The sequence below is a fragment of the Ictalurus punctatus genome, chromosome 15, assembly GCF_001660625.3.
Source record: "Ictalurus punctatus breed USDA103 chromosome 15, Coco_2.0, whole genome shotgun sequence".
Lineage (NCBI taxonomy): Eukaryota > Metazoa > Chordata > Actinopteri > Siluriformes > Ictaluridae > Ictalurus > Ictalurus punctatus.
This window is the reverse complement of record NC_030430.2, coordinates 18,628,301-18,651,098: the sequence shown is the minus strand read 5'-3', so window position 1 is coordinate 18,651,098 and position 22,798 is coordinate 18,628,301. Positions and strand designations below refer to the sequence as shown.

Here is a 22,798-nt window from a genome sequence, read left to right as displayed (position 1 = left end):
TCTTACAGCAGTGGGGGTGAATACTTATGCAATCGAAAGTCTTACGGGTTTTATTTGCACATAATTTTGCAAACTTACTTCATTTTCTTCAACATTAATATCAAAGGTGATTTTAGGTGACATATAACCCCAATTAAGTCCATTTCAGCTCCAGGGGGTTACACTGCATTGCATAAGTATTTACCCCAATACCCCCACAGCCCCCCCCCCCCCCCCCCCCCCCTACCAACGTCTCAACATCTTCAAGCACTAGATGAGAGTTTGCTAAATTAAAAATGTAAACATATTCACTCCTGTTACTGTGAAAACTCTCAATTAGCTCTTTTTTTGTCCCATTCTGCAACTTTAAAGACTGCTTAAAAACAAAAACAAAAATATATCCAGTGAACAGCAGTTCTGAAAGAGGTCAGAGGATAATGACCGGGCCGGTTCGAGGGTTCGAGCTACAGTAACTCGAAATCCACTCTTTACAACCGCGAGCAGAAAAGCATCACAAAACGCACAACATTTCAAACCTGGAGGCCAAAGACAACATCGGGTTCCAGTCTTGTCAACCAAAACAAGCGACAATTTAGTCCACAACCAATAAATCTCCTACAATATTACATCACCACACAGATATGACATCAATTCCATTTGCTTGCACTCAAAAAAAATTAATTTGCTACACTTTAAATGGAGTGAAAAGCTAAAGAGAAACCAGGCTTGAATGCAGGACATTAATAAGAAAACAAACCTTACCACCTTAGACATCTGAGAGTGCATAGTTAGCAGAAGGCTGTGGGTATTTTGGAATTTCGAATTTCAAAGGCTTATATGAATGATGGTAAGCTTTATTACGACTTTAACTATGCAATAAAGTTCACAGCCGTCCTGATCCTCTCTCGAAGGCGAAGGCGGAATGGTAAAAAGCACAAATGCCAGTGAGGGATAAAAGAAAAGGCGAATACAGTTTGTTCAGAGGGCAGTTAAGGCAGGGCCATAAATCAGCCTTTCTATTCTAACGCCGCGTCTCATTGACGGCAAAGGGCTTAACAGACTCGTCCAATCACTGCTATTTGCCTGCATTGTTTTGGAGCAGAATGTCTAAATTATAATGATACTGTCTCCAACTGCGAACAGAGTGCAATAATAATCACCTTGTTACTATTGTGTAACGATTCTGTGTTCGTTTCTCACCAGCACCCACTCACATAGCGCTCGCTTCCAATTGCAATAAAAAAACCCACTTGAATTGAGGCTGGGATGCACACACACACACACACACACACACACACACACACACACAATGCATACACAATACACCACTTATTCTTAAAGGATATGAGAGGATTACTAATACTGTAACATTAACCACAGCTCTAAGTTTTCCCTCTACCTCACATCCTGTCACTGCTATCAAATCTTACGTAACAGCATTTAATCTGGATTAAGGTTAACAGGAGGAAAAAAGTCAGCAACCCTCAATATTGTTCAAAATGTATGTCATAGGGAATGAGGAAATATGCCTTATTAAAATGACAGTACTGGAAAGACACTCCGGCCCATAAGTATTTGGACCGTAAAATCGTATTTTTGTCATTTTCGGAAAAGAAAAGTCCTTAAATGTCAGACGACCTCGACCCAACTCAGCGTGCTTTTCACTTAGTGAAAACAAAGTGATTTAGGATTATGTTTAGATAGTTAATGCAATATTTGTATTAAACCACTTGAATTAAAGCTGAAAGTCTACGCTTCAGCCACATCTTGATTGCATCCGTTCAAATCCATTGTGATGGTGCACAGAGGCGAAAATTACGAAAATTGCTAGTAATAGTAGGAAATGGACATCTTATGTCATAAAACCAGATCTAATCATCTCTTTCTCTCCTCCAGTAAACTTCCTGTACTGTATTACTACAGCTACCTGACTAGCATCTTTCAACTGGAAACAGAGAAAACGTATAGCAAGGTGGTAGCTAATAAAATGTCATTAAACAAACTAAGGGACTTGTTCGTTTGGAGCGGTTAAATATGAAGGATGCGTAGTGATGAATTTGTGACCTGTATTGAACATCACTAGAGCGAAATTTCTGCAGAAATTGTTGTTATATAATCCACAACACTGTATGGGTGGATGGGTTAAACACCCCACAAATAAACATTTGGAACTGTCATAAAATATTTCACAAAGGTTCAGGTTAAGCTTGTGCAATATTGATTTTTCCCTGCTTGCAATGTGATAGATTTAATTGTCCAGAACCAATAGAATGAAAAAGAAAAGAAAATGAACATTTCTCCCTTTTCAGGTTTAAGAAGAGTACAGGAGTGTGAATACTCAGCTGTGCAGTCGGGGACTGCTCGCTGGCAGTGGCAATCACAAAAACACAGCTGGGTTGGTGGATTTTTAGGTGATTGCTTAGTAATGCACATTAAACAGTAAAAAAAAAAAAAAAAATACATCATAACAGTACATTTTCAATATACTGCTTTTACAAATCTATTCTCTAATGTCTACACAGACAACATTTTTCACTGTTGATCCGCTGCTCAAAGTGGCACTGATCGGCACAGGAGAGAGGGAAAAAAAAGAAATCCCTTCTAAAATAAAGCAACACTTTCTAATTATCATTACAATTAATATTATTTGTAAAGTTTAAGTCATGTTCATCCTTTCTCATTTCTTTCTTCTAAAAAAATGAAAGCGGTGTTCTTGGCCACAAATTTTTCAAGAGCAACCCTAATAAATACAGTTAACTCATGTTAAATATATACTAAGTCGTACATACAATGATGCGTTTTATTTCATATTAATAGACTCCAAGCATTCTCCAATTTCCATGACATGACAGTCCAGTCGAGAGCATGTGAGAAGTGGGGGGGAAGGGGGCGGGGCCTCCAGGTGGAATGAGTTGATATCAGAGTGTTTAAAACATCTGTGCAAATCATTCCAGATTCACATGTTGATTAACTCATGTTCCATTTTATTCGGGAGAAAGAGACTACTCCTTGACGTATATGTGAATGATAACTCCTACTGGCGTACTTACGGCGTTAAATCACAGCGCTCCTATGCAAAATGGATGGCAGGTCTGGTAATATAATATAATTGGAGTAAACGTCACTGGATATTTCGGAAGTGTGATATCATGTACAGATGATTAAATTGTTATATCGCACATGCCTAGATCAAACCCTCCAGCTACGTGTCTGGTTCAGCATACAGGGACCTTGACAGAACTAGAAAGCATCTCAGTGATGCCTTAATCTCTATACGTTTACCCTCTACGATCCATCCATCCATTTTCTGTACCGCTTATCCTACACAGGGTCGCAATGAGCCTGGAGCCTATCCCAGAGTTCTCGGGGCACACCCTTGACGGGTTTCCAACCCATTGCACACACACACTCACACACCCATTCGCACACTACGGACAATCTGGAGATGCCAATCAGCCTACAGCGCATGTCTTTGCACTGGAGGAGGAAACCGGCGTACCCGGAGGAAACCCCTGAAACACAGGGAGAACATTCAAACTCCGCACGCACAGGGCGGTGGCGGGAATCAAATTCGTGATAACCGCTAAGCCACCCACCCTCTATGACTTAAAATGAATGAAACAAAAGAGGAGTTTGAAAGATAATCCGTTTGTAAATCCTGCTAGAGCTGAAATGTACATGACTCAATTTTGAATCATTCGCAAAAGAATGATTCAAGTGGGTTTTGATCTAATTAGCTGCTATCTTAGTTACAACTACATGATCGCACGGTTTTAGCGAGCGTTTAGCAAGGTTTTGACGCAAAAACAAAACACAAACCACTGATGAGTCAACTGTGTCATATAGCACTTCTGAGTCATCATCAGTACCACCAGCACGACTCCGATGTTGCTACAATAGTATAATAACAATTCACATGTCATTTTCACGGAAGCCTGCAATGGGAGTAAAGTAAAAGCTTGCAAATTGAGATTACAGTGTTTTTGTAGTTAATGGGCTTACTCTTGACACCGTATTGTAACGCCACTCACGTCACTGATGACATATCTGGGTACACCTTTTGAAGCCAATTACATGACTCCCAGCTCAGGCTGCGTATGCGACGCAGTGGGCAATTTGTGCAGAATTGAAATTACCATAGTATGAGGGCGCCTTTCTTTAAATCAATTTCCCTTCAATCCAATCCACACAATGAAAAATAACACAATAAGAGGGAGATGACAACCACAATGAAGTAATATCAGTTCTTCTGAGAAATCCTCAGAGGCCGTATTTGCTTTGTGAAATGACAGAAGCCGCATGTAAACCACGGTGGCGGCGTCCCCGTTGCATATCCCTCACGCTCTCCCTAGTTGTCAGGCAATCGACTCTTGATATTGCAGACATTTGTCAAAGAGCACGTTGTCATCTGTTTAGACTCAGAAAAATATGGTTCTAAATGAATTTTGTTCTTATTATTCTTTCCCTGTCATCTGCTCGGCCCCGGCCCGACAAAAATGTGCTTTTATCCAAAGTACAAATACAAACGTGTGATTTGTTTTAATGACGGCAGGCTAATTCAAGTCATAATCCCAAGGCTTTATGCAATACTGAGCTGTTCCATCTGCCTCAGCATTTATTAAGCCTTATCATCTTTTTAATGCATAATTTTAAATATGTAATTAATGTATGTAATCCACTAGCATGACATTTTCCCAGTGGTTTTAAAACAACAGTTTCCAACTACAAAGCTTTGACTTTTACTCGCCCTCCTGTCCCTTTACATCAGCACTGCCACTGGATTAACAGCAGCACTTATTCATAGTACGTGAGCAAGCATTTTATTGCTTGTGCTTGATTCAGTGGATTTGGAATAAAATGTTTGTTACATTTTTTTAAAGTCAGGTCCAGTGACACCCAGGGGGCAGAAACCACAACACACCTTTATTAAAATATTTATTAATGAGTTCTTATATTTATTCATCTATTTATGTCATGAATGCGCCCGCTTAGTCCAACTCACGGTTCACGGTACAGATAGTGCTGCTTGCCTTTGTTTTTCTTTTTGTTTTTCCACATGCTTTTGTTTAGGTTTTGTTCTGTTTCCACCTTTGCGCTTCTACTGTTTGATTACTCTTATGTGTACACCTGTACTGTGTTTCATGTTAATTAGTTTGGTTATTTACGCCCTGTTGTTTTTCTTCCTTCTTGCAAAGTCTTGCCAATTACATTGTGCATTTCTGAGTAATGATTCTTGTCTTTAATGAGTGTGAATTATTCTACTTTGACCTCGCCTGTATTTGTATTGGCCCCGTATTTAAACTATGACTGGACACTTTTTTGAATGGATTGGGTTTTTAAAACCTAAATAAGTCAAAAGCAAGGCAGCCTACAAATAATGTCCACTTGAATCTAATGATAAATTTTTATACAAATGTGTGAGGAAAATTCCGAAATCGCTCCAATAAATCGTCGACATACTGTATGACTGCATACACTGAAATAATGAGTCCAATACTGAAATAGTTGGATTATGTTCATAAATTAAGTATAAACTGAAGGGGTAGGTAGACTTCTTTTACGGTTAAAGACATCCATGGCTGCAAAAATTTTGAGAACCACTCTCTTCAAGAGTGACAAGTACTTAACTCATCTTTACAATGACTACAGAATGACTGTACAGTGGACGAAAGAGGTAAAAAAAAAAATTTAAAAAAAAAAAAGGAGCATACTCCAAGGTACTAATGAAGGATTCAAATCTACCACATCATAATGTAAACCAAGAGCAGTACTCCCAGGCGTTCTTCCATTACCACTGAGGTGGTTCAGCCCTGGCATTTGGTGCATGCCGTGTGCTTAAAATGGGCTGTGCAGTTCTAAATTGCTCTTACAGTAGGGAGCAGATACTGTATCTGGGATGATTTGCCTCGCTCAATTAACATTGCAACAGAGCAGCTGCTCGCAAATAACAAGGTGCTTTAGCATCACTCCAGGCGAGCAGAAGAAAGCACGATAAATACACAACTTATACAAGCAGTCTGACTCCAAAGACAGGAAAAGATCTGTCTTTAGGCTTGGGGCCTGACAATTCACGTTCCCTCCAAACAAACCCTAATACAAGGAACATAGTGAAAGTTAGATTTTCCTTAATATTGTTTTTGTACAATTCCACATTGTATTTATGTTTATTCATTTGGCTTGGGCACTTTTATCCAAAGAAGAATCCATTCCAACCATGTCTATCAAGTTGCTGTCCAGATCAATAATTAGCTTGAAAGTAGTGATTCCTATGCTGGCATGTTTAAGTTTGTGTGGGCTTTTTAGAACAGTTCCTCAGAGGATTTTTGGATAGTTAAGTGTTCTGACCTTCTTAAATGGATTCTACTTGAAACCCTATCTTTACCTTTAAGGGTTTCCCTAGTGGGAGATAGAAACGTCTTGTTTTCCTGCCTCTAATGTAAAAGGTTCATTCATTTTTTTTTCCTATCCACTTTTCTTGGTGGGGGTCGTGGTGGCAACAGGATGAGAAGATCATCCCAGACTTCTCTATCCCCAGCCACAGATTCCAGTTGCTCCTGGGAGATCCCTAGAATTTCCCAACCACCTTTGAAATATAATATCTCCAGCGGATCCTGGGTCTGCCGTGGAGTCTCTATCCAGCAGGGTGTGCCTGATACCTCTCTAGTGGGAGTCGCCAATGAAGCATCCTCATAAGGTGCCTAAAGCACCTCAACTCGCCTTCTTGATTCTCAGGAGCAAAGGCTCCACTCCGAGGCTCTCTCAGATTGCCGAGCATTGTAAGGTGATTTATCGACCACTTAATGGCCTTCATTTGTCAATCTTTTAGTAAATAAAACCAAACCAAACTAAAAATTCCTGCCAAATTGACCACATTTTCGGTAACGACTTTCTTCGTACTCACGTGTATATGTTAATAAATGGCAGCCATAAATTACCAAGTACATTCACAGCACAGCAGATTTACATTTAGCACACCCACAAAACTCCATAAAAGGCAAATCTCACGGAGAGCTGAGAATGACAAAATGATGAATAAAAGGTGCCTCCTAAACACACTGTGAGTAAAATCTTCCAACAAAGCAGCTCATCTATGTTTGTCCTATTTTGTCTTAATTTATGGATCTGGTTTGGTTTGCTAAGTTGATAAAATGAAACACTAAAGGGCTTTTCACACTGTGCTTAACCCCATGTTATTGTTATTCTAAGCCCCGCTTTTAACCGCGGGTAGAGGAAAGTTTCACACTTGTAATGTAGAGGCGGGATTAGCACCTTGTTTCAGGGCCTCCCATAACAAGACAGAGAAAGCCGTGTGTGTATATATACAACAAATATATATACATGTATGTGTATATATACATATATATATATATATATATATATATATATATATATATATATATATATATATATATAATATGTATATATGCACAGTAAAATAAAATAGCTGAAAAGCGAAAGTAAAAACGTTAAGTAAAATAAAGAGCCCCTTTTGAGTTGTCGCAAGCCTGCCTCCCATTTCCTCATTTCCTTCAGAACCAAAAGGGAATTGTTACACAGTGTTTAAGGGGAAAATGTTAAAATAATGTATTTGTTTTCTTGCCTTTGTGCGTCTCAGGAGGGTTAAAATAGCCAAGGAGGATTTACTTGACGACATTGTTTCTCACAGATGCGAAAGCGCGAGACGAGCGGTTATTTCAACCTGTCGCATGCTGTATTTATCAAATCATGGTTGTTGACAGCGCAAAAATGCGAATAAGAACATTAACTCAGGGTTTAGGAAAGAACAGTGTGAAACGTCAGGTTACGAATAACCAGGATTAATTGTTAACCCCGGGTAAAGTATAAGCAGCGTGAAACGTGAAGTAACATAACCCAGGATTCTCAGGTTTAGAATGAAATTTCAAGTGTGAAATGTTTCACAAAATTTTCATTCAATCTGGGACTGTAATTATAATAAATAAGATACTTCAACTTGACAATTGAACCTGTACAGTTTAATTTAAGCTGTCAGATTCGTCGGCACTTTTTTCCATCCGTAGATTAAGCTGATCAGGTTGAAGTTCACGTTAGCGGGTCTTCTTATACATAAATTTCGCAGGATTCATTCATTTTCAGAACTAATTGGATTTTCATGCACACATTTCTTGTGTAATTGTGTAATTAATTCATACCCATCTTGAAAAAAGAGGCCATTGGTAAGTTATGATTAAATAAAGTAATGTATAAATTATTTATATTATATTATATTATATTACATTATATTATACATTTAAGAAAAAGTGTCATCTGACCTACATTTCTCATTAAAATTACATGAGGAATGCCATTGCAAAAGGGCATATATCCAAAATATCAAATTGATCAAATATCAAATATAAAAAAGTAGAAAATATATAAAGGGCAACATTATGTTTTGTCACTGTACACAGCTCGCTATAAGAAATATTTGAAAATATCGCTGTATAGTGACACTATAAGAAAATAGTGATATTGAGCCCCATAAAGTTCAAACACATGAAAAACTGTATCATCGCTGCATTAGTAATGAAACTCGAGGTGTGGTTTAGACCTTTCCTGGTCTCAGACAGCCTCATGCGCAGATCAGAGTAACAACAGCTCTCACAAGCTCTCTCTCTCTGCTCAACTGCCTGCTCGCTGTGATCAATCGTGTCCAAGCCGCACACTCGGTTCATAATTAAGCACTGTCTCTGTGTCTCGCGGATCAAAAGGTGCTATAACATTTTCCCAAACACTCCTACTGATGTCACCGTTCTCTCCCATGGCTGGCCGAGCAAGACCCTGCCTCATAATCCTGTACCGAGTAAACAAGTGAAGGAAAAAGTCCAACATTTCAGATTTGTTTTTTTTTTTTTGGTTCTTTTCTACGTCAGTGCAAAGACTACAGAGAGAAATCGGGATGTACAAAGAGCAGCGTGGAACTGCTGGGTTAGGAATATCCTGAGGAGAAAAAAAAAAAAATCTCTGATGATTTTGATGACTGTTAATTAAAAACTCATCACACTGTTAAAATACTGTGTAGCTTCTCCGAGCATGCAATATGGGACAGATCTTAGGAAGTCCGTGATTTGCTCCCTTTTCACTAAATTAAACCAATGTGACAGAACAGAGGGATTATTGCTTGGAAGTTAAGAGTATAAGAAATGGCGCTGAATGTTAATTCATCCCCACGATGCTGCTTGATTTAATAACGAGAGAATAAGCTATATTTTAAAAGTACACACAGATATGCACATATACGCTTTTATGTGACATTGTTAGGGCTTGGGGAGAAGAAAACAAAATTCAGCTGAGAGCAAACAGGATAAGCAAACAAGAAGAGAGACGAGATGGTGGCCGGCGCGTCGAGAAACACACACAAATAATAACACAACGAGAGGACGGAAACTCCTCTAGAGATTCAGCTGTAGCTACAACTGCAGATGCTGAGTGGAAGCCATTAGCTTGCTCGTGTGGATGTGTGTTACACACACCACCGTACCCAAGCCAACCTCCACTGCTGACTCACACACTTTGTTTTCCTTGCTAAAAAACAGTGACGACACCCGAAAGCATTAGCATAACTTAGTCTCCCTCGCAGTGAAAAACAATCAAGTTGTTAGAGCCTAAAGTGCAAGGCAGGCTGAAACGGGAACGCCGCTATATTAGAAACTGGAATGCCACTATATTATATGTGCAGTGCTGAGCTGAGCTGGGAGGCAGCCAATTATAGAGTCCGGGCTGATCAGGAGAATGAGCCTGCGTGCCCACATGGCAAAGAAAATGCGGGGAAGACAGAGAGTGAGAGATGACAGAGAGGGAGGAAATAAAAAAAAAAAGAAGGGGACTCTGATATAGAGAAAGTGGATTCCTGCGGAAAAAAAAAGAGGGAGAGAGACAGACAGACTGGGTATCGTTGAAGGAAGATGGGAAGAAATGGAAAAGAAGTGTAACAGCAGAATGAAGGAAGACAGAAGAGAGATAGCGGATATATATATATATATATATATATATATATATATATATATATATATATATATATATATATATATATTGCTTGTGCTTGCCACCCACACAAAAGAGAGAGAGATTCTTTCCTGAGAAAAAAAAAAAAAAACAGGTAGAAGAAAAGCCCCACCATGAGATCTGACATGTGAGATCAGATACAGATCAGTGGCTCTCCTTGAACTTGGACCTTCATGTCAGTGTGTGTGAAACCACAAAAACATCCAACAGTTTTTTTTTTTTTTTTGTCCTTGCCTCATCCTTCAAAAACTGTGATCTTTCCAAAAAAAAAAAAAAAACAGTCATTGCTGATGTCTCCTTATACCCATAATGCTCCATCCACCCTGACGGTCTCCAAACGCTCCAGTTATTTCTGATTACATCTCCTGGTAAGCATGTCTGACCAGAAGATGGAGGAGGAAAAAATTCCTCCAGATTATCCCTGATACTGCTCCTGAAGGAGTCTGTTTAGCAGCTTTAACAATATCAGTCATGCTAGCTTGTGCCGGTGTCACCCTGGAGACTTGAGCAGGTCATGAAACTGGAGAGGGCTGACAAAAACAAATCTCAAATCAATATCTCGCACGACACAAAACTCTCCCTCTTTCGCGCGCGCTCTCCTCCCTTGTCGGCGTGGTTTGCTCGGTGAGTGACACTGTTCACTTATAATTGTTGCCTCCTTCAGTGAGGTGTAGCTGTAATGCTAGAGTACTACTACATTCATCAAACAGTCTATTCAATCTCCAAAGCCCTTCTGTTCTTCCCCTGCAAGCAGGATTACCATTATGGATGTTGTAAAATATTAAAAGCATGTTTTATCAATTCAGGCAGTGTTAAATGGTGCGAATATAATCTTTTCCATATTCAGCGCATAAACGCTGGACTAGATACCAAACGCTATGCTAATTCGCCACATGGACGCTAACACGTAAGAATGTAAAGCGGCTTCCCGTAGCCCGCAAGTCACCTGACATTACAACAGATGGCTGTTATAAAAATCACTCTCAACTGTGGTATCGATCCATTCAATACTAATCTAATAAAGCATGCCTCCTGTGACCAAAGGGCCAGAAAAATGAATTGAAATAATAATCAGGGCACTGTGGTAGTGAAAGTTATTTTTAAATCAATCCATCAAGGATGCAAGACCATGAACGCAATAAAATGGGCTGAAACAACAAGGCCCCACCTTCCAATCCTCTGGTGAGACCGGAATCGTTTTTTTTCGACACTCAAATCCTTGATCGCAACTCCACACCTCCCATCATGATGGAGAGCTGTAGCCATCGGGCTGTTTGTTAGCAGTCCGTCATTCCACTGAGCTACTGACGCCCACAGCTCAACTGATGAACTCAATTTAAACAAAGACCTGGCAGGCCAGTTGCTTCTCCAAAAAAAAAAAAAAAGGCTTGTGCTTCCCAGAAACTGGCACGTCATCTAAATTTAGCGTTACCCCATGGATATCACAGACAGATGCTATATTCTTATGCACCCCATCATAGCCTTCTGTAGGCGTAGCTGTCAGATTTCAGCATATAGGGAGGACAAATAATTCATGAGATTTGTAGCTGTGCACGGAATCACATAATACAAGATACACTATCCGGGTGTCACACAGATGAGGATGGGCTCCCTTTTGAGTCTGGTTCCTCTCGGGGTTTCTTCCTCGTATCATCTCAGGGAGTTTTTCCTTGCCATCGTCGCCTCTGGCTTCCTCATTAGGGATAAATTTATACATGTAAAATTTACATCTGGAATTTATATATTTATGTAAAGACACTTTGTGACAATGTTGCACGTGCTAAACTAGAGCCATATCTCCCTGCAGTTCTCGCCTGGCTTCCCACTGAATATACGCAGGGTTGAGTTTGGTCAGTACCTGGATGGGAGACCTTGGGAAAACTAAGGTTGCTGCTGGAAGTGGTATTACTGAGGCCAGCAAGGGGCACTAAGCCTGTGGTCTGTGTGGGGCCTAATGGGGCCTAATGCCCCATTGGGCCACAGAAATGGCCCAACACAGAATTGCCCCAGTATAGTGACGGGGACACTGTACTGTAAAACAGCACCATCTTTCGGATGAGACCTTAAACCAAGGTCCTGACTCTCTATGGTCATTAAAAATCCCAGGACACTTATTGTAAAAGAGTAACCTGGCGAAACTGGTACTTAATCTCCTAATAATCCCCATCTCTGAATTGGCTACATCACTCTCTCCTCTCCATTAATGGCGGGTGTTCGGGCGTTCCCCCCCCCCCCCCCCTAACCCCCCCCCCCCCCCCCCCCACACACACACACACACACGTGCTATGTTAAGTGCTTTGAGTGTCTCGAAAATATATAAATGTAACTGTAACTAACAAATACCATTGAATTAAAGTGAATACTACAAGATGTCATGAGGGCTCTATGTAAACCCACAGAGCACATGAGGCCATCCAGGGTTACATGCAAGACCTGCGCATACTGACCATGTCCTTACTGACAAATACTAACAGTGTACATTATTGTACACCACAAGCACATGATAGAAATGTGATGCACAGAAAAAAAAAAAAAAAAACTAAGCAATATTAGGACTAAAATAAAGATATCTTCCAGACTGCAAGATAATTTTCCCTATCTATAAAGTGCTGTGTACTAAAGTTCATTATAATGTGCTTATACCACAGCGCTGCTGAATTCTCAAATCTGATTGGCCAGAAGGTGTGGATTAACAGCAGCTCTGACAGTAGTTCCAGCTGCGAGGCAAATCACAAGTGTATATTAACGTTCTCCTTGTACACTGTGCATTCTTACACAGGTAGCTGTATGGCACACACTCTATATAAACACATTAATACATGTCTTTTCTTTTAGGAGGGGTTCATTTAGCATTTATCGAAGGAGTCTCCAGTATCAACTAGAGGTCGAGCGATTTTTGCATTTTACCGATAACGATAACTAAGTTGGGCGGTAATTGATTAATCAACCGATAGTTTTTCAAAGTGACACTGAATGAAAACATAACTCTCAAAGTAAAATCTTGCTGAACTTTAGTACAAACATAAACAGTACTGGCAGTACCATGAAAATGTACTCTACTTATTTAAATGAAATAAATATATAAATATGAATGTATATTAACTATTCATAAATATTAAAGTAAATAAAATACACTCTAACAAATGCTTTTTTTCTACCTAAACACTGGGCCAAGCCTTTTGGGTCATGTAATAGGGTTATTTTCTCAGTCTTGGGTAGTTTTTGGGTAGTTTTGTGTAACCCAACCGCTGGGTCAGCTGCTAGGTCATTTCCACTGACAGCTGAATCAGTGCACCCCTTCCCCACCCCGACGCCTCAGCCCAGCTCCTAGTGTCAAATCAACTCAGCACAGACTGTTTGAATTCGCCTCAGGTGGAGGTAGCTGCTTTCACACGGACAGACTGTTAGATTTATTTAGAGAAACACGCTCGGAAAGGATGTGTTAATATCCTGCACACTTTTTGTGTTATTACTATTTCAACACATCGTGTTAAATTATCCAATAAATGTGTTAAAAAAAAATAATAATAATTTCACACTAGTGACCAACACAACACGTGTCAAATTATTGTCCAATCGCGTTGCCGACTGCGCTGCCGACGTCATCATCCAAATCTGAATTCGCCCCAAAGTGAATGTTTGTCGCTTTGACCTTTCGATTGTGACAGCAGAGTCGGAGTCCTGAGGCGAGGAAACCAAGTGACCACAGGTAAGTTAGCTTTCATCACTATTTAGCGTTAATGCTGTTGAAATTTTACGCTAAAAGTATAAACGACACATCTATCCAGAATGATCATTATTAAAATTATAACAGCTGTAAATGACAAACAAAGGCTACTTACAAAGAAGTACACAATTGTAGCATTTGCTCTACGATATACTGTATAATATAATTGTAATGGCTATATTTGCAAAGATGTGCTTACAGACATACACAATATGGCCACATGTTTGTGGAACATCCCATTCTAGATTTAGTCCCCCTTTGTAAGAATAACCTGCACTTTTCTGGGAAGGCTTTCCGCTAGATTTTGGAGTGTGTCTGTGGGGATTTGTACTCATTCAGCCACAAGAGCATTAATGATGTCAGGCACTGATGTTGGGTGAGGAGGTCTGGGGTGCAATCGGTGTTAGAATGTAACCCAACCAAAAGGCGTTCAGTGGGGTTGAGGTCAGGGCTCATTGCGGGCCACTCGAGTTCTTCCACTCCAACCTTATCATGCCTTATCAAACCATGTCTTCATAGACCTCGCATTCTGCACAGGGGCATTGTCATGCTGGAGCAGGTCTGGGTCTCCTAGTTCTGGTGAAGGGAAATTGTAACGCTACAGCACACAAATGCATTAGAGACAAGTGTGTGCTTTAAACTTTTGGAGAAGGACCACATATGGGTGCGATGGTCAGGTGTCCATATACTTTTAGTCATATAGTGTATATTTCAGCACTGTATACGCACTGTATATATCAGGGCAGGCAGACAGATTAAAAACAAAGACTGTAGCACTCGGTTAATGTCTGAGCTCAAGAAAGAACACGGCATAACACGTGAAAACGAGCCCCAGCAATAATGTTAATCTTTTTCTTTTTACTACAGCAACATGAAATTAACAAAAACTCAATTATACTGCAGCAATATGGGTCTCTCACACTGTACGAGTTAGAAAGCAAAGACGCCTTCGAAAATAATGGAATTAAATGTTTTCTACATTTAAAAAAAAAATCTATATACAGCATTAAATAACACTAAAATAAACAAAGTCAGTAGTTGGAGTGACAACCCTTAGTGATTAAAAATGCACCAGTAGTCTCAGGTACTCTGTGCTTTTTATAATGAAATCAGGTTGTAAGTTTTACTGAGCATCTTGGGGAATCTGCCACAGAGACTTTGACTGTCACACCTGTTTACTGACATACAAACATTTTTCTATCATATTTCATTTTGGCTTGAAAGGATATCTAAAAAAAAAAAAAAAAAAAAAAAACCTCATATGTTTTATTATTGACCCAGTAATGCAGAAGTCACTGCATAAAATAAACATCTAAGACAAAACCGCACTTCTACCATATAATTAAATCAATGACTAAATTATCAATGCAGCCTTTTTTCTTTCACAGATGTTACAGTAGAGCGTAATAATAGTCTGGCGAAAGAAGAGAGACTCGTCCCAGATTGTGATCAGCCCTGCTAATGAAGAACATACCTCTCGAACGGGTTGCGATAGCTGCCTAAATCACAACGCTGGCAATCAGAGCCAATCAGCTAGAGGAAATTGCTAGGGGTTCTCCTAGCTATGAATTATGGGTGTTCTAATAAATACCTACATCTCAAAAGCCTAAAATTTCAACATACATAGGCTACACTGTCCTTACAGCTAAAATCAATGAGCCTCCTCGATAGATGCACTTCTTTTAAAAGACAGCTTTGATTGCACCGGACTACACACTTAATTAGCACCATCTTTTTAGATCTAGATCACAGGCTCGTCTATAAGCGATGAGGGCTTTCAGGAAAATGAACACATGGCTAGATTAAATGTCGAAGCCATGCTTTTAGCTTAACTACAAAAGCCAGAACTATCATATTGCTACTGAGAGGGAAGACATATCAAAGCAAATTAGGTACAGAATCGCTTTTACGAGATGACATGTCAGTCAAAGGTCTGTAACTGGATCTTTTTTTTTTCCTTTTACCAAGTTTTCACTCCTACATATATATACACCAATATCATGTTGGGGTTTTGTGGTGTGTGGATGGCTGGCAGGACTCTGAGCACCATTAATCACAAGACCATGACAGGAACCAGCTGTAGATATTGTCTTGTGGAAGGGTAAATTTTGTTCAGCTCTGGAGGCACTGCTTGAAAGGCTGAATGTTTGTTCAATATGATTAAAAAAATCATTCCGCAACATGGTGTTTGAGGCTTCAAGGTCAATATTTTAAGGTTTGATGAACAGGCTGATGGAGCAAAAGAACTTATTTAAATAAAGGCTTTCATTAGGCTTCCTTTCAAAGCCTGGATGTCCTCGGCGCAATACAAACACTGCACCATTCCTGTACTACGACCAGTTTTCATTTGAACTTTCCTTGGTTAATGATTGAAACAACGCACCCTTCATTGTTTAACCTTGGCTAATAAGTATGTTTAAAATGTCAACATGTTACACTAAATAAAGTTTTGGGGTTTTGTTTTTTATTTGTTTTTATTTCTAAGCTATTATCAAGACACTTGATTTAGTCAGAAATGTTGGGAAAACTGAAATCAAGGACGTAATTCAGCTCAAGTATCTACTTTAACTGAGGAGAGGAAGAAAAGAAAAAAACAACAACAACGACAACAACGACTCCTTATGTGTTTTCAGGCTTAGCCAAACTCACCCATCCATGAAAATCCCATCTCAGGGAGAAAGGAGGTGAGGACCCGAGAGCACACCCACATGCACACACGCATTAGACAATGAGAGGACACACTGCCAGATCCCCAGTAAAGCCCTTTATCCTTATCATAACCACTTCCACAATTACTCACATGAGTGGTTTACCTGCTTTGGACAGGACGGGTTGGGGTTTTTTTGTTTGTTTGTTTGTTTGTTTGTTTGTTTTTTTAAACGGTCCTAGCGATACAAAAACCTCCAGGCTTCACGTGTTAACTGGGCCGCCAGAAGCAGCCACACAAAATGGTTAGATCATGCTGCATGCAAGAGGGATGGCATCTCAGTGACTGGTTTAAGCAAGCTCATATATGTGGTGCACACAGACAGACAGACAGACAGACAGACAGAGAAATGCACAGCTGTAGTCTGGATGAGTGCAAACAGCAGCATCCGCCTTTCACTTTCCAGTCCCAGAAGAGCGTTCATTAAAACACTGCTTTGAAGGAACGAGGACGGAACTCAATGGAAAGAGCGTAATCAGTGAATAGCACAACAAGGAGATGAGCGCGATCTGGCTCCGTTTTCCAAATTACGGCAAACATAAACGCACTTAATTACACAGATCAACAAATTCTCCAGGGGTGGCAGGATCGCAGCTCGATGCGTATTAAGCATGGAGACTTCTGGAGTACTAATGGAGCAATCAACGTTCTATGCGTCGACATGCATTAATACACATAATTGATCTAAAGGCAAATAGCTTTTCCGTTCTGAAGGAAAAACATTTGTTTTCGCAGTCGAAATGAAATTAACTCGCCGTTTTCACAAATCATTTCAACCAACTACAGCTTTGCCTACTCTAGCAATACACAACATGATAAAGTCCATGCTTTTAGATGGATGGCAGTAGTGAGTTTTAGAAGGTCAGCGTCGTAGAGGATGGCAGCATATAGCATGAGAGTCTGGCGTAATGCAGTCTTTATGGACAGGTCTAGCTCTTAGCAAATGGCAAGACTTGTGATATTGATAGCATGCTGCTGTCAAGAAGACACTTCAAGGTTCAAAGAAAGCTCTGGGAAGGAACTCCCAGCGGAGAAGGAGGAAGATATAATGAAATCAAGAAGTAAATAAATGAATCGATGAATGAATAATAGATCAGCCAGCAAGTGGCCCCCTTCGAGCAATGCCACAGATGCAATATTAATAACCAGCTCTTACTGTTCATCTCTGTGTCATCACTGACACCCTTAGGAGCAGCATGGCCGGAATAACACACAGCTGATCTGTACATTCGATCCGGGTTACGAATTTTCTTCAGTCCTTTTCCGGAGGCAGGGAAAGAGAAAGCAGAGAAAGAGAAGAGACTAGGAATATTGCACAACAACTTAACATTGAGACCTTCTACATTCTCCCCATGCACACACACACACACACACACGCACACACAAAACGGTTACTGGTTACTTGCATTGAACCCGAGCCTCCCTCCCCATGCATCTCGGACACGTCCGTCTCCGAGCAGAGGAACACTTCTCACAGGCAATCTGTTCAATTCGGCTTTCGGGTTCAGTGTGCCAAATTCACTTCTCTCCACCAAGTCTACACCGCTGTTTCATTGTGCACGTTCAGAGGGCCAGAAGGGATTGCTTTGACTTAAGTTGCTCCCTAGTGGTGAGGACATGCGGAATTTTATTTGGGGTCAAACTTGGGCTTTGAGACAGTACAAAAGCAATCTCTTTCATCTTGTAGAAGACGACAGCGTGTATGTATTCATTACAGCAGACCTGAACACACGCTGTTTATTATTTACAGTATAAGAGCCAGCGCTGAAGATCAAGTATCTAACTACATAATTCAGCTTCAAAAGATCAATGTGGCAACTCTGATAAAAAATTTATTTGAAAAGTTCTGAATATGCAATGAAAATATGATGTGAAGGAGCATCTGAACTGCTTATACAGGGTTTTCCAAAAGCATTGCGGTGTTATCATAATTGTTTAGAAACATTTTAGGTTTACTCTTCCTTCCAGGGATAATGCCTTTTGGGAAACAGCGCCGATTGATTCCACAAAGTCAGATAGTTTGCTTGTGTATTTCTTCCCTTTCCTCACCTTCTACTCGCCCTCGGTTTTGCTGAGAGTTGATAAATAAATATTCAAGACATTTCTTCCAGCCTGCAAGGAAAGATGCAGCTCTAAAATCCTTTGGGGATTTTTTATTTTTTTTTTTATGGAAGTTTGGTTTTGTTTGCATTTGTGCGAGATTTTTAATGACAATTTCCGACTGCTTGCCTGAAGCAGGTAAGGGATCACAACTGGTTAAAACACATCTGTTTCTACATTACAGCACGCACTGACCCCCCCCCCCCCCCCCCCCCCACGCCGTTATTACTTAATTCATTTAACAAACTTATAAATCCCTAAACGGAGCTCCACTCGGGCTTGACCAACATGAGATTTTTGAAGCTAATATCAATACCAAGGTTGTACTAGAAAATAAATCATTACCACAGCTCTGAGATATTCTGCTTGTTTTTAATAATTCATTCAATCAGGTAAAGAAAATAACGTGATACGTACTTTACTGTGTAGTTTATCATCTAAATTTATCAATCTAAATGTAATTTGGTAATCAAATGTACTCAGTAAGGTTTGTTTATACAAATTACACAGCAGTACAACGTTTTAAATGCTTATTTTATGTGTTGATTACATTTTATAGTGCCAATTCCAATATCAAGTTCATACAAGACATCAAATTGGTGATTTCCTTCACACACTTACTAAACCCTATAATTAACCGGCGAGCTGAATCAGGTGTCTTGAAGCAGAAAAATCACCAAACTGTTCTGGCTCGCTAGGACTGGGACAAGAACGCTCAGTTGAGATGAGGTTTCCTTTGTGTTTAGATAGTCATATGGACAAGATCCCTATTTATTTCTGCGTATAAATAGACTGCTGTAAAAATGACTCCTAAAACCCGGAAAAGAGTTAGTATTTTAGCACGTCCGGTTCCATCGTCCCGAAGTCAGTGGGGTTTTTTTGAATGGGGTTTTGGTTAAATGCCTGAAATAAGGTCTGCGGTTAACACAAGCTCGAGGTATTTTCACGTTTTATTCTACGTCTTGAAATACATCAGTAATGCCCCACTCGTGATTTTGTTAAGCTTTTACGTGTCTTGAAAAAGGCGCTTGTTAACAAGTGGCTAAATGAGACTACAGAGGTTGTCGGGGACGTTAAACGTCATCACGCCGAACAGGAAAACTCCTCTACTACTGCCTCGTTGTGTTTATACTCGCGCTCTTGCAAACTATTCCCACTCAAACTTGTAGATTTATCAATTTCTAGTATTTTCCAATTGTAGTGTTTTTTCAAATTGGAGCGCTATAAAACTTAGTGGTGGTGACGCTGAGGTCATGTGACCATGGTGTAGTTGGTTTATAGACTAACCTTAGCTTTTTACTTCTGGCGTTTGTATAAAATTCATAAAAGTAGTGTTCATTTGTGAAGATTATGTCGATGAACAAAACCTGTAAGACTCTCTAACTTTTGTTGGTCACAGAGCTTGTTTTCTGCAATAATCCAAAAGCCAATGGAAAAATCCTAACGATGCTGACGTCCGAGTTCACCTTCAAATATACGTCATTCTGTATATCCCAGGTGACTTCTAAAAAAACACACTTCAGCTTAACTGTTACATAGCACATTTCCTTTGGTGATGCTAGTCATGACATAACACACAAGGAATTGTACTGTTTCTCTGCTTTACAATAATGTACCTATATATTTTTTAACCTTTATATAGATAGTCATTAGATGGGAATTACATTGTTACTGTTGGCTAGCAAATGAATAGCTATCTTGCTTATTAGCAAGTGGGAAGCTAGTGCTAGCATAGTTACCACAGAAACAGCAGCATGTCGGAACACACAAGGAAATATATCCCTGCTCAGCTTCAAAATAATTGACTTATTTTTATTCTATTATGTGAAAGGTCATCAGTTCGAGCTTGTATTTCACACTGTTGGCTAGTTCAGAAAATGAACAGCTAGCTCGCTTAGTAGCAAGTACAAAGGTAGTGTTAACACGGGTAAATGGGTAAATAACAAGAAAATATACTCTTACCACACACACACACACACACACACACACACACACACACACACACACACACAAATATATATATATAAACTGGATAGCTCATAGAATATTAAACTGCCAGCAGTAGGTGAAGCCACCGGAAGTGCTCTGGCGGCCATTTTACGATTCCCTAACAACAGAGGGCGCCGACCGCCAACGGACGAAAACTGTCAAGATGACCCGATGTGCTGCTTTTAACTGCAAAACAACGTTCGCTAAAGGAAGTGCCCACGGGTTGTAATTTATACAGACCACGTACTTATTAAGCACAAATGCGTCGTTATCCCCATGTAGAGTGGGGATAACGATCATAATCTTTAATAATCAACAGTAAAAATACAACGTCAAAGTGTATAAATACCCCCTTTTTAAAGCAAAAAGTACCCAGTGGTGTTTTATAGAAATTTCACTCCGCGCTGTTAGAATATCAGCCTTATGGTCAAAAGGTAAGAACAGTGAGCTTAGCAACAACCGGCGGCTAAACACTAAACACTAATACTTAAACACTTAAGCACTAAAGCACTCGCACTTCAACACCAACACTTCAACACTACTGTAATCTACTGAGGGAAAAGATAACACACACACACACACACACACACACACACACACACGGAGCTAATACACACTATAACACACAGCTGTACAAAATCCCTGATCATTTAACACCCAGTGGTTTAGTAGTCATTATTTTCCGTATCTTTTCCCTCAGTAGATTACAGTAGTGTTGAAGTGTTGGTGTTGAAGTGCGAGTGCTTTAGTGCTTAAGTGTTTAAGTATTAGTGTTTAGTGTTTAGCCGCCGGTTGTTGCTTAGCTCTCTGTTCTTACCTTTTGACCACAAAGCTGATATTCTAACAGCGCGGAGTGAAATCTCTATAAAACTCTCAAATGAAACACACATCATCCCCGCTGCGAACGAGTTTATATGTCTGTGGTTAAATATTCTCTGTACACAAATATCCGCTGTATTTATATATTTGTTTTATGCTTCAGAGCTCCGACCACTGCTTGTATATATATATATATATATATATATATATATATATATATATATATATATATATCTCAATGATTACGACCCAAAGTGAGTTCAGAAAGTTAAGGAATACAAAGATGGCGGCGCAGTAGCTTCACTGTTGGTGACGTCATGAGCTATCCAGTTATTATATATAGATCAGTGACTCTTTCTCTTCTTCAAAATAATTTACTTATTTACTATACTAAGTATATTTTTCTTTCTCTCTTTATAGGGACAGTTATCAGTTAGCGCTGGATCATTGGCTAGTTCAGCTGATGAGTAGATGAGTAAGTGGATGGCTAGCATTAACATAGGCTTAGCCATACCACACACACACACAATCATGGTTTGTTTGTTTTTTTGTTATTTCTTTTATTTGTTCAGGGGAATAAAAGCATGGCTAAATATAACTCCGCTTGCAGTGACATTTTATTTCCACAGACTTATACTGTTAGAACATATTTCACTCTAACGCTGTCTGTTTAGTCAAACATGTTTCCCTTAGAAACTCATTTTATATTCTGCTAAAGTATAAAAGGGGTGAAGTAGATCTCTGCTCGCATTTTATTTTTCTTCCCAGCGCTGCTGAACCATTCTCCCCAAACTTTGGAAATATCAGTGGAATAAATGGCGATACAAATCCAAGAAAAAAAAGGATGAATACAACGTATTGATTTGGCATATTTACCACTTTTTTTTTTCTATCACAGTATATAGAGAGAGAGTTTCAGGGGTTACGTGTGTTTTTCTTTATATTTGCAGTTGGTTGTAATCCAGCTGGAGTCCTTCACTGCTATTCTGTTAGTTGCTATTATTCATAAAACCATAGTGTGAAATAGTTTTACAAAAAAAAAAAAAAATCCAAATATGTTTCATCTGATAGCCAACAAGCTGCTAAAGCCCCTATTATTAAACACCGTGTTGAGGCGCAAATGGGATTCTCTGGACGCGAGAAGGGTCAAACCAGGGGACATGAGCACTCAGTGGGACCTAAGAGATATTACCCATGTTTTCATAGCAGCCTCTAGCAAAGAACAGCCTGTCCTTATGTGCAAAAAAAAGGAAAAAATCTGTGAAATACTGAAGCCCTGGAGAGCAGCGCTCAACACAAACAGTGCTGCTTCAAGGACAAAAGGTTACGGGACAGAGAGTAATCAAAAGGAAAAGAATTGTATAAAAACTATATGTAACACAATGTTTCACTCACTTTCTGCACTGCTAAGTAGGCCTAGAGGATAAAACTGGAACAGTAGGGGAGAATATATA

At 39.6% G+C, this 22,798-nt stretch overlaps 1 protein-coding gene across 11 annotated transcripts in view; it reads right to left on the bottom strand.

Annotated features, from left to right (window-relative positions):
• Positions 1–22,798, bottom strand: part of camta1a (calmodulin binding transcription activator 1a) — a 439,144-nt gene that overhangs the window by 414,192 nt on the left and 2,154 nt on the right. For 9 of the 11 annotated variants that reach the window (XM_017488154.3, XM_053686534.1, XM_047160515.2 and 6 more), the window contains exon 2: positions 17,593–17,694. The exons of 1 other annotated variant lie outside the window; for it this stretch is intronic. In XM_017488154.3, coding sequence (XP_017343643.3) covers positions 17,593–17,694 — 102 coding nt within the window. Of the gene's footprint in view, positions 1–17,592; positions 17,695–22,798 lie in introns of those variants that run through there. One more of the 11 variants, XM_053686532.1, reaches the window with a different exon arrangement.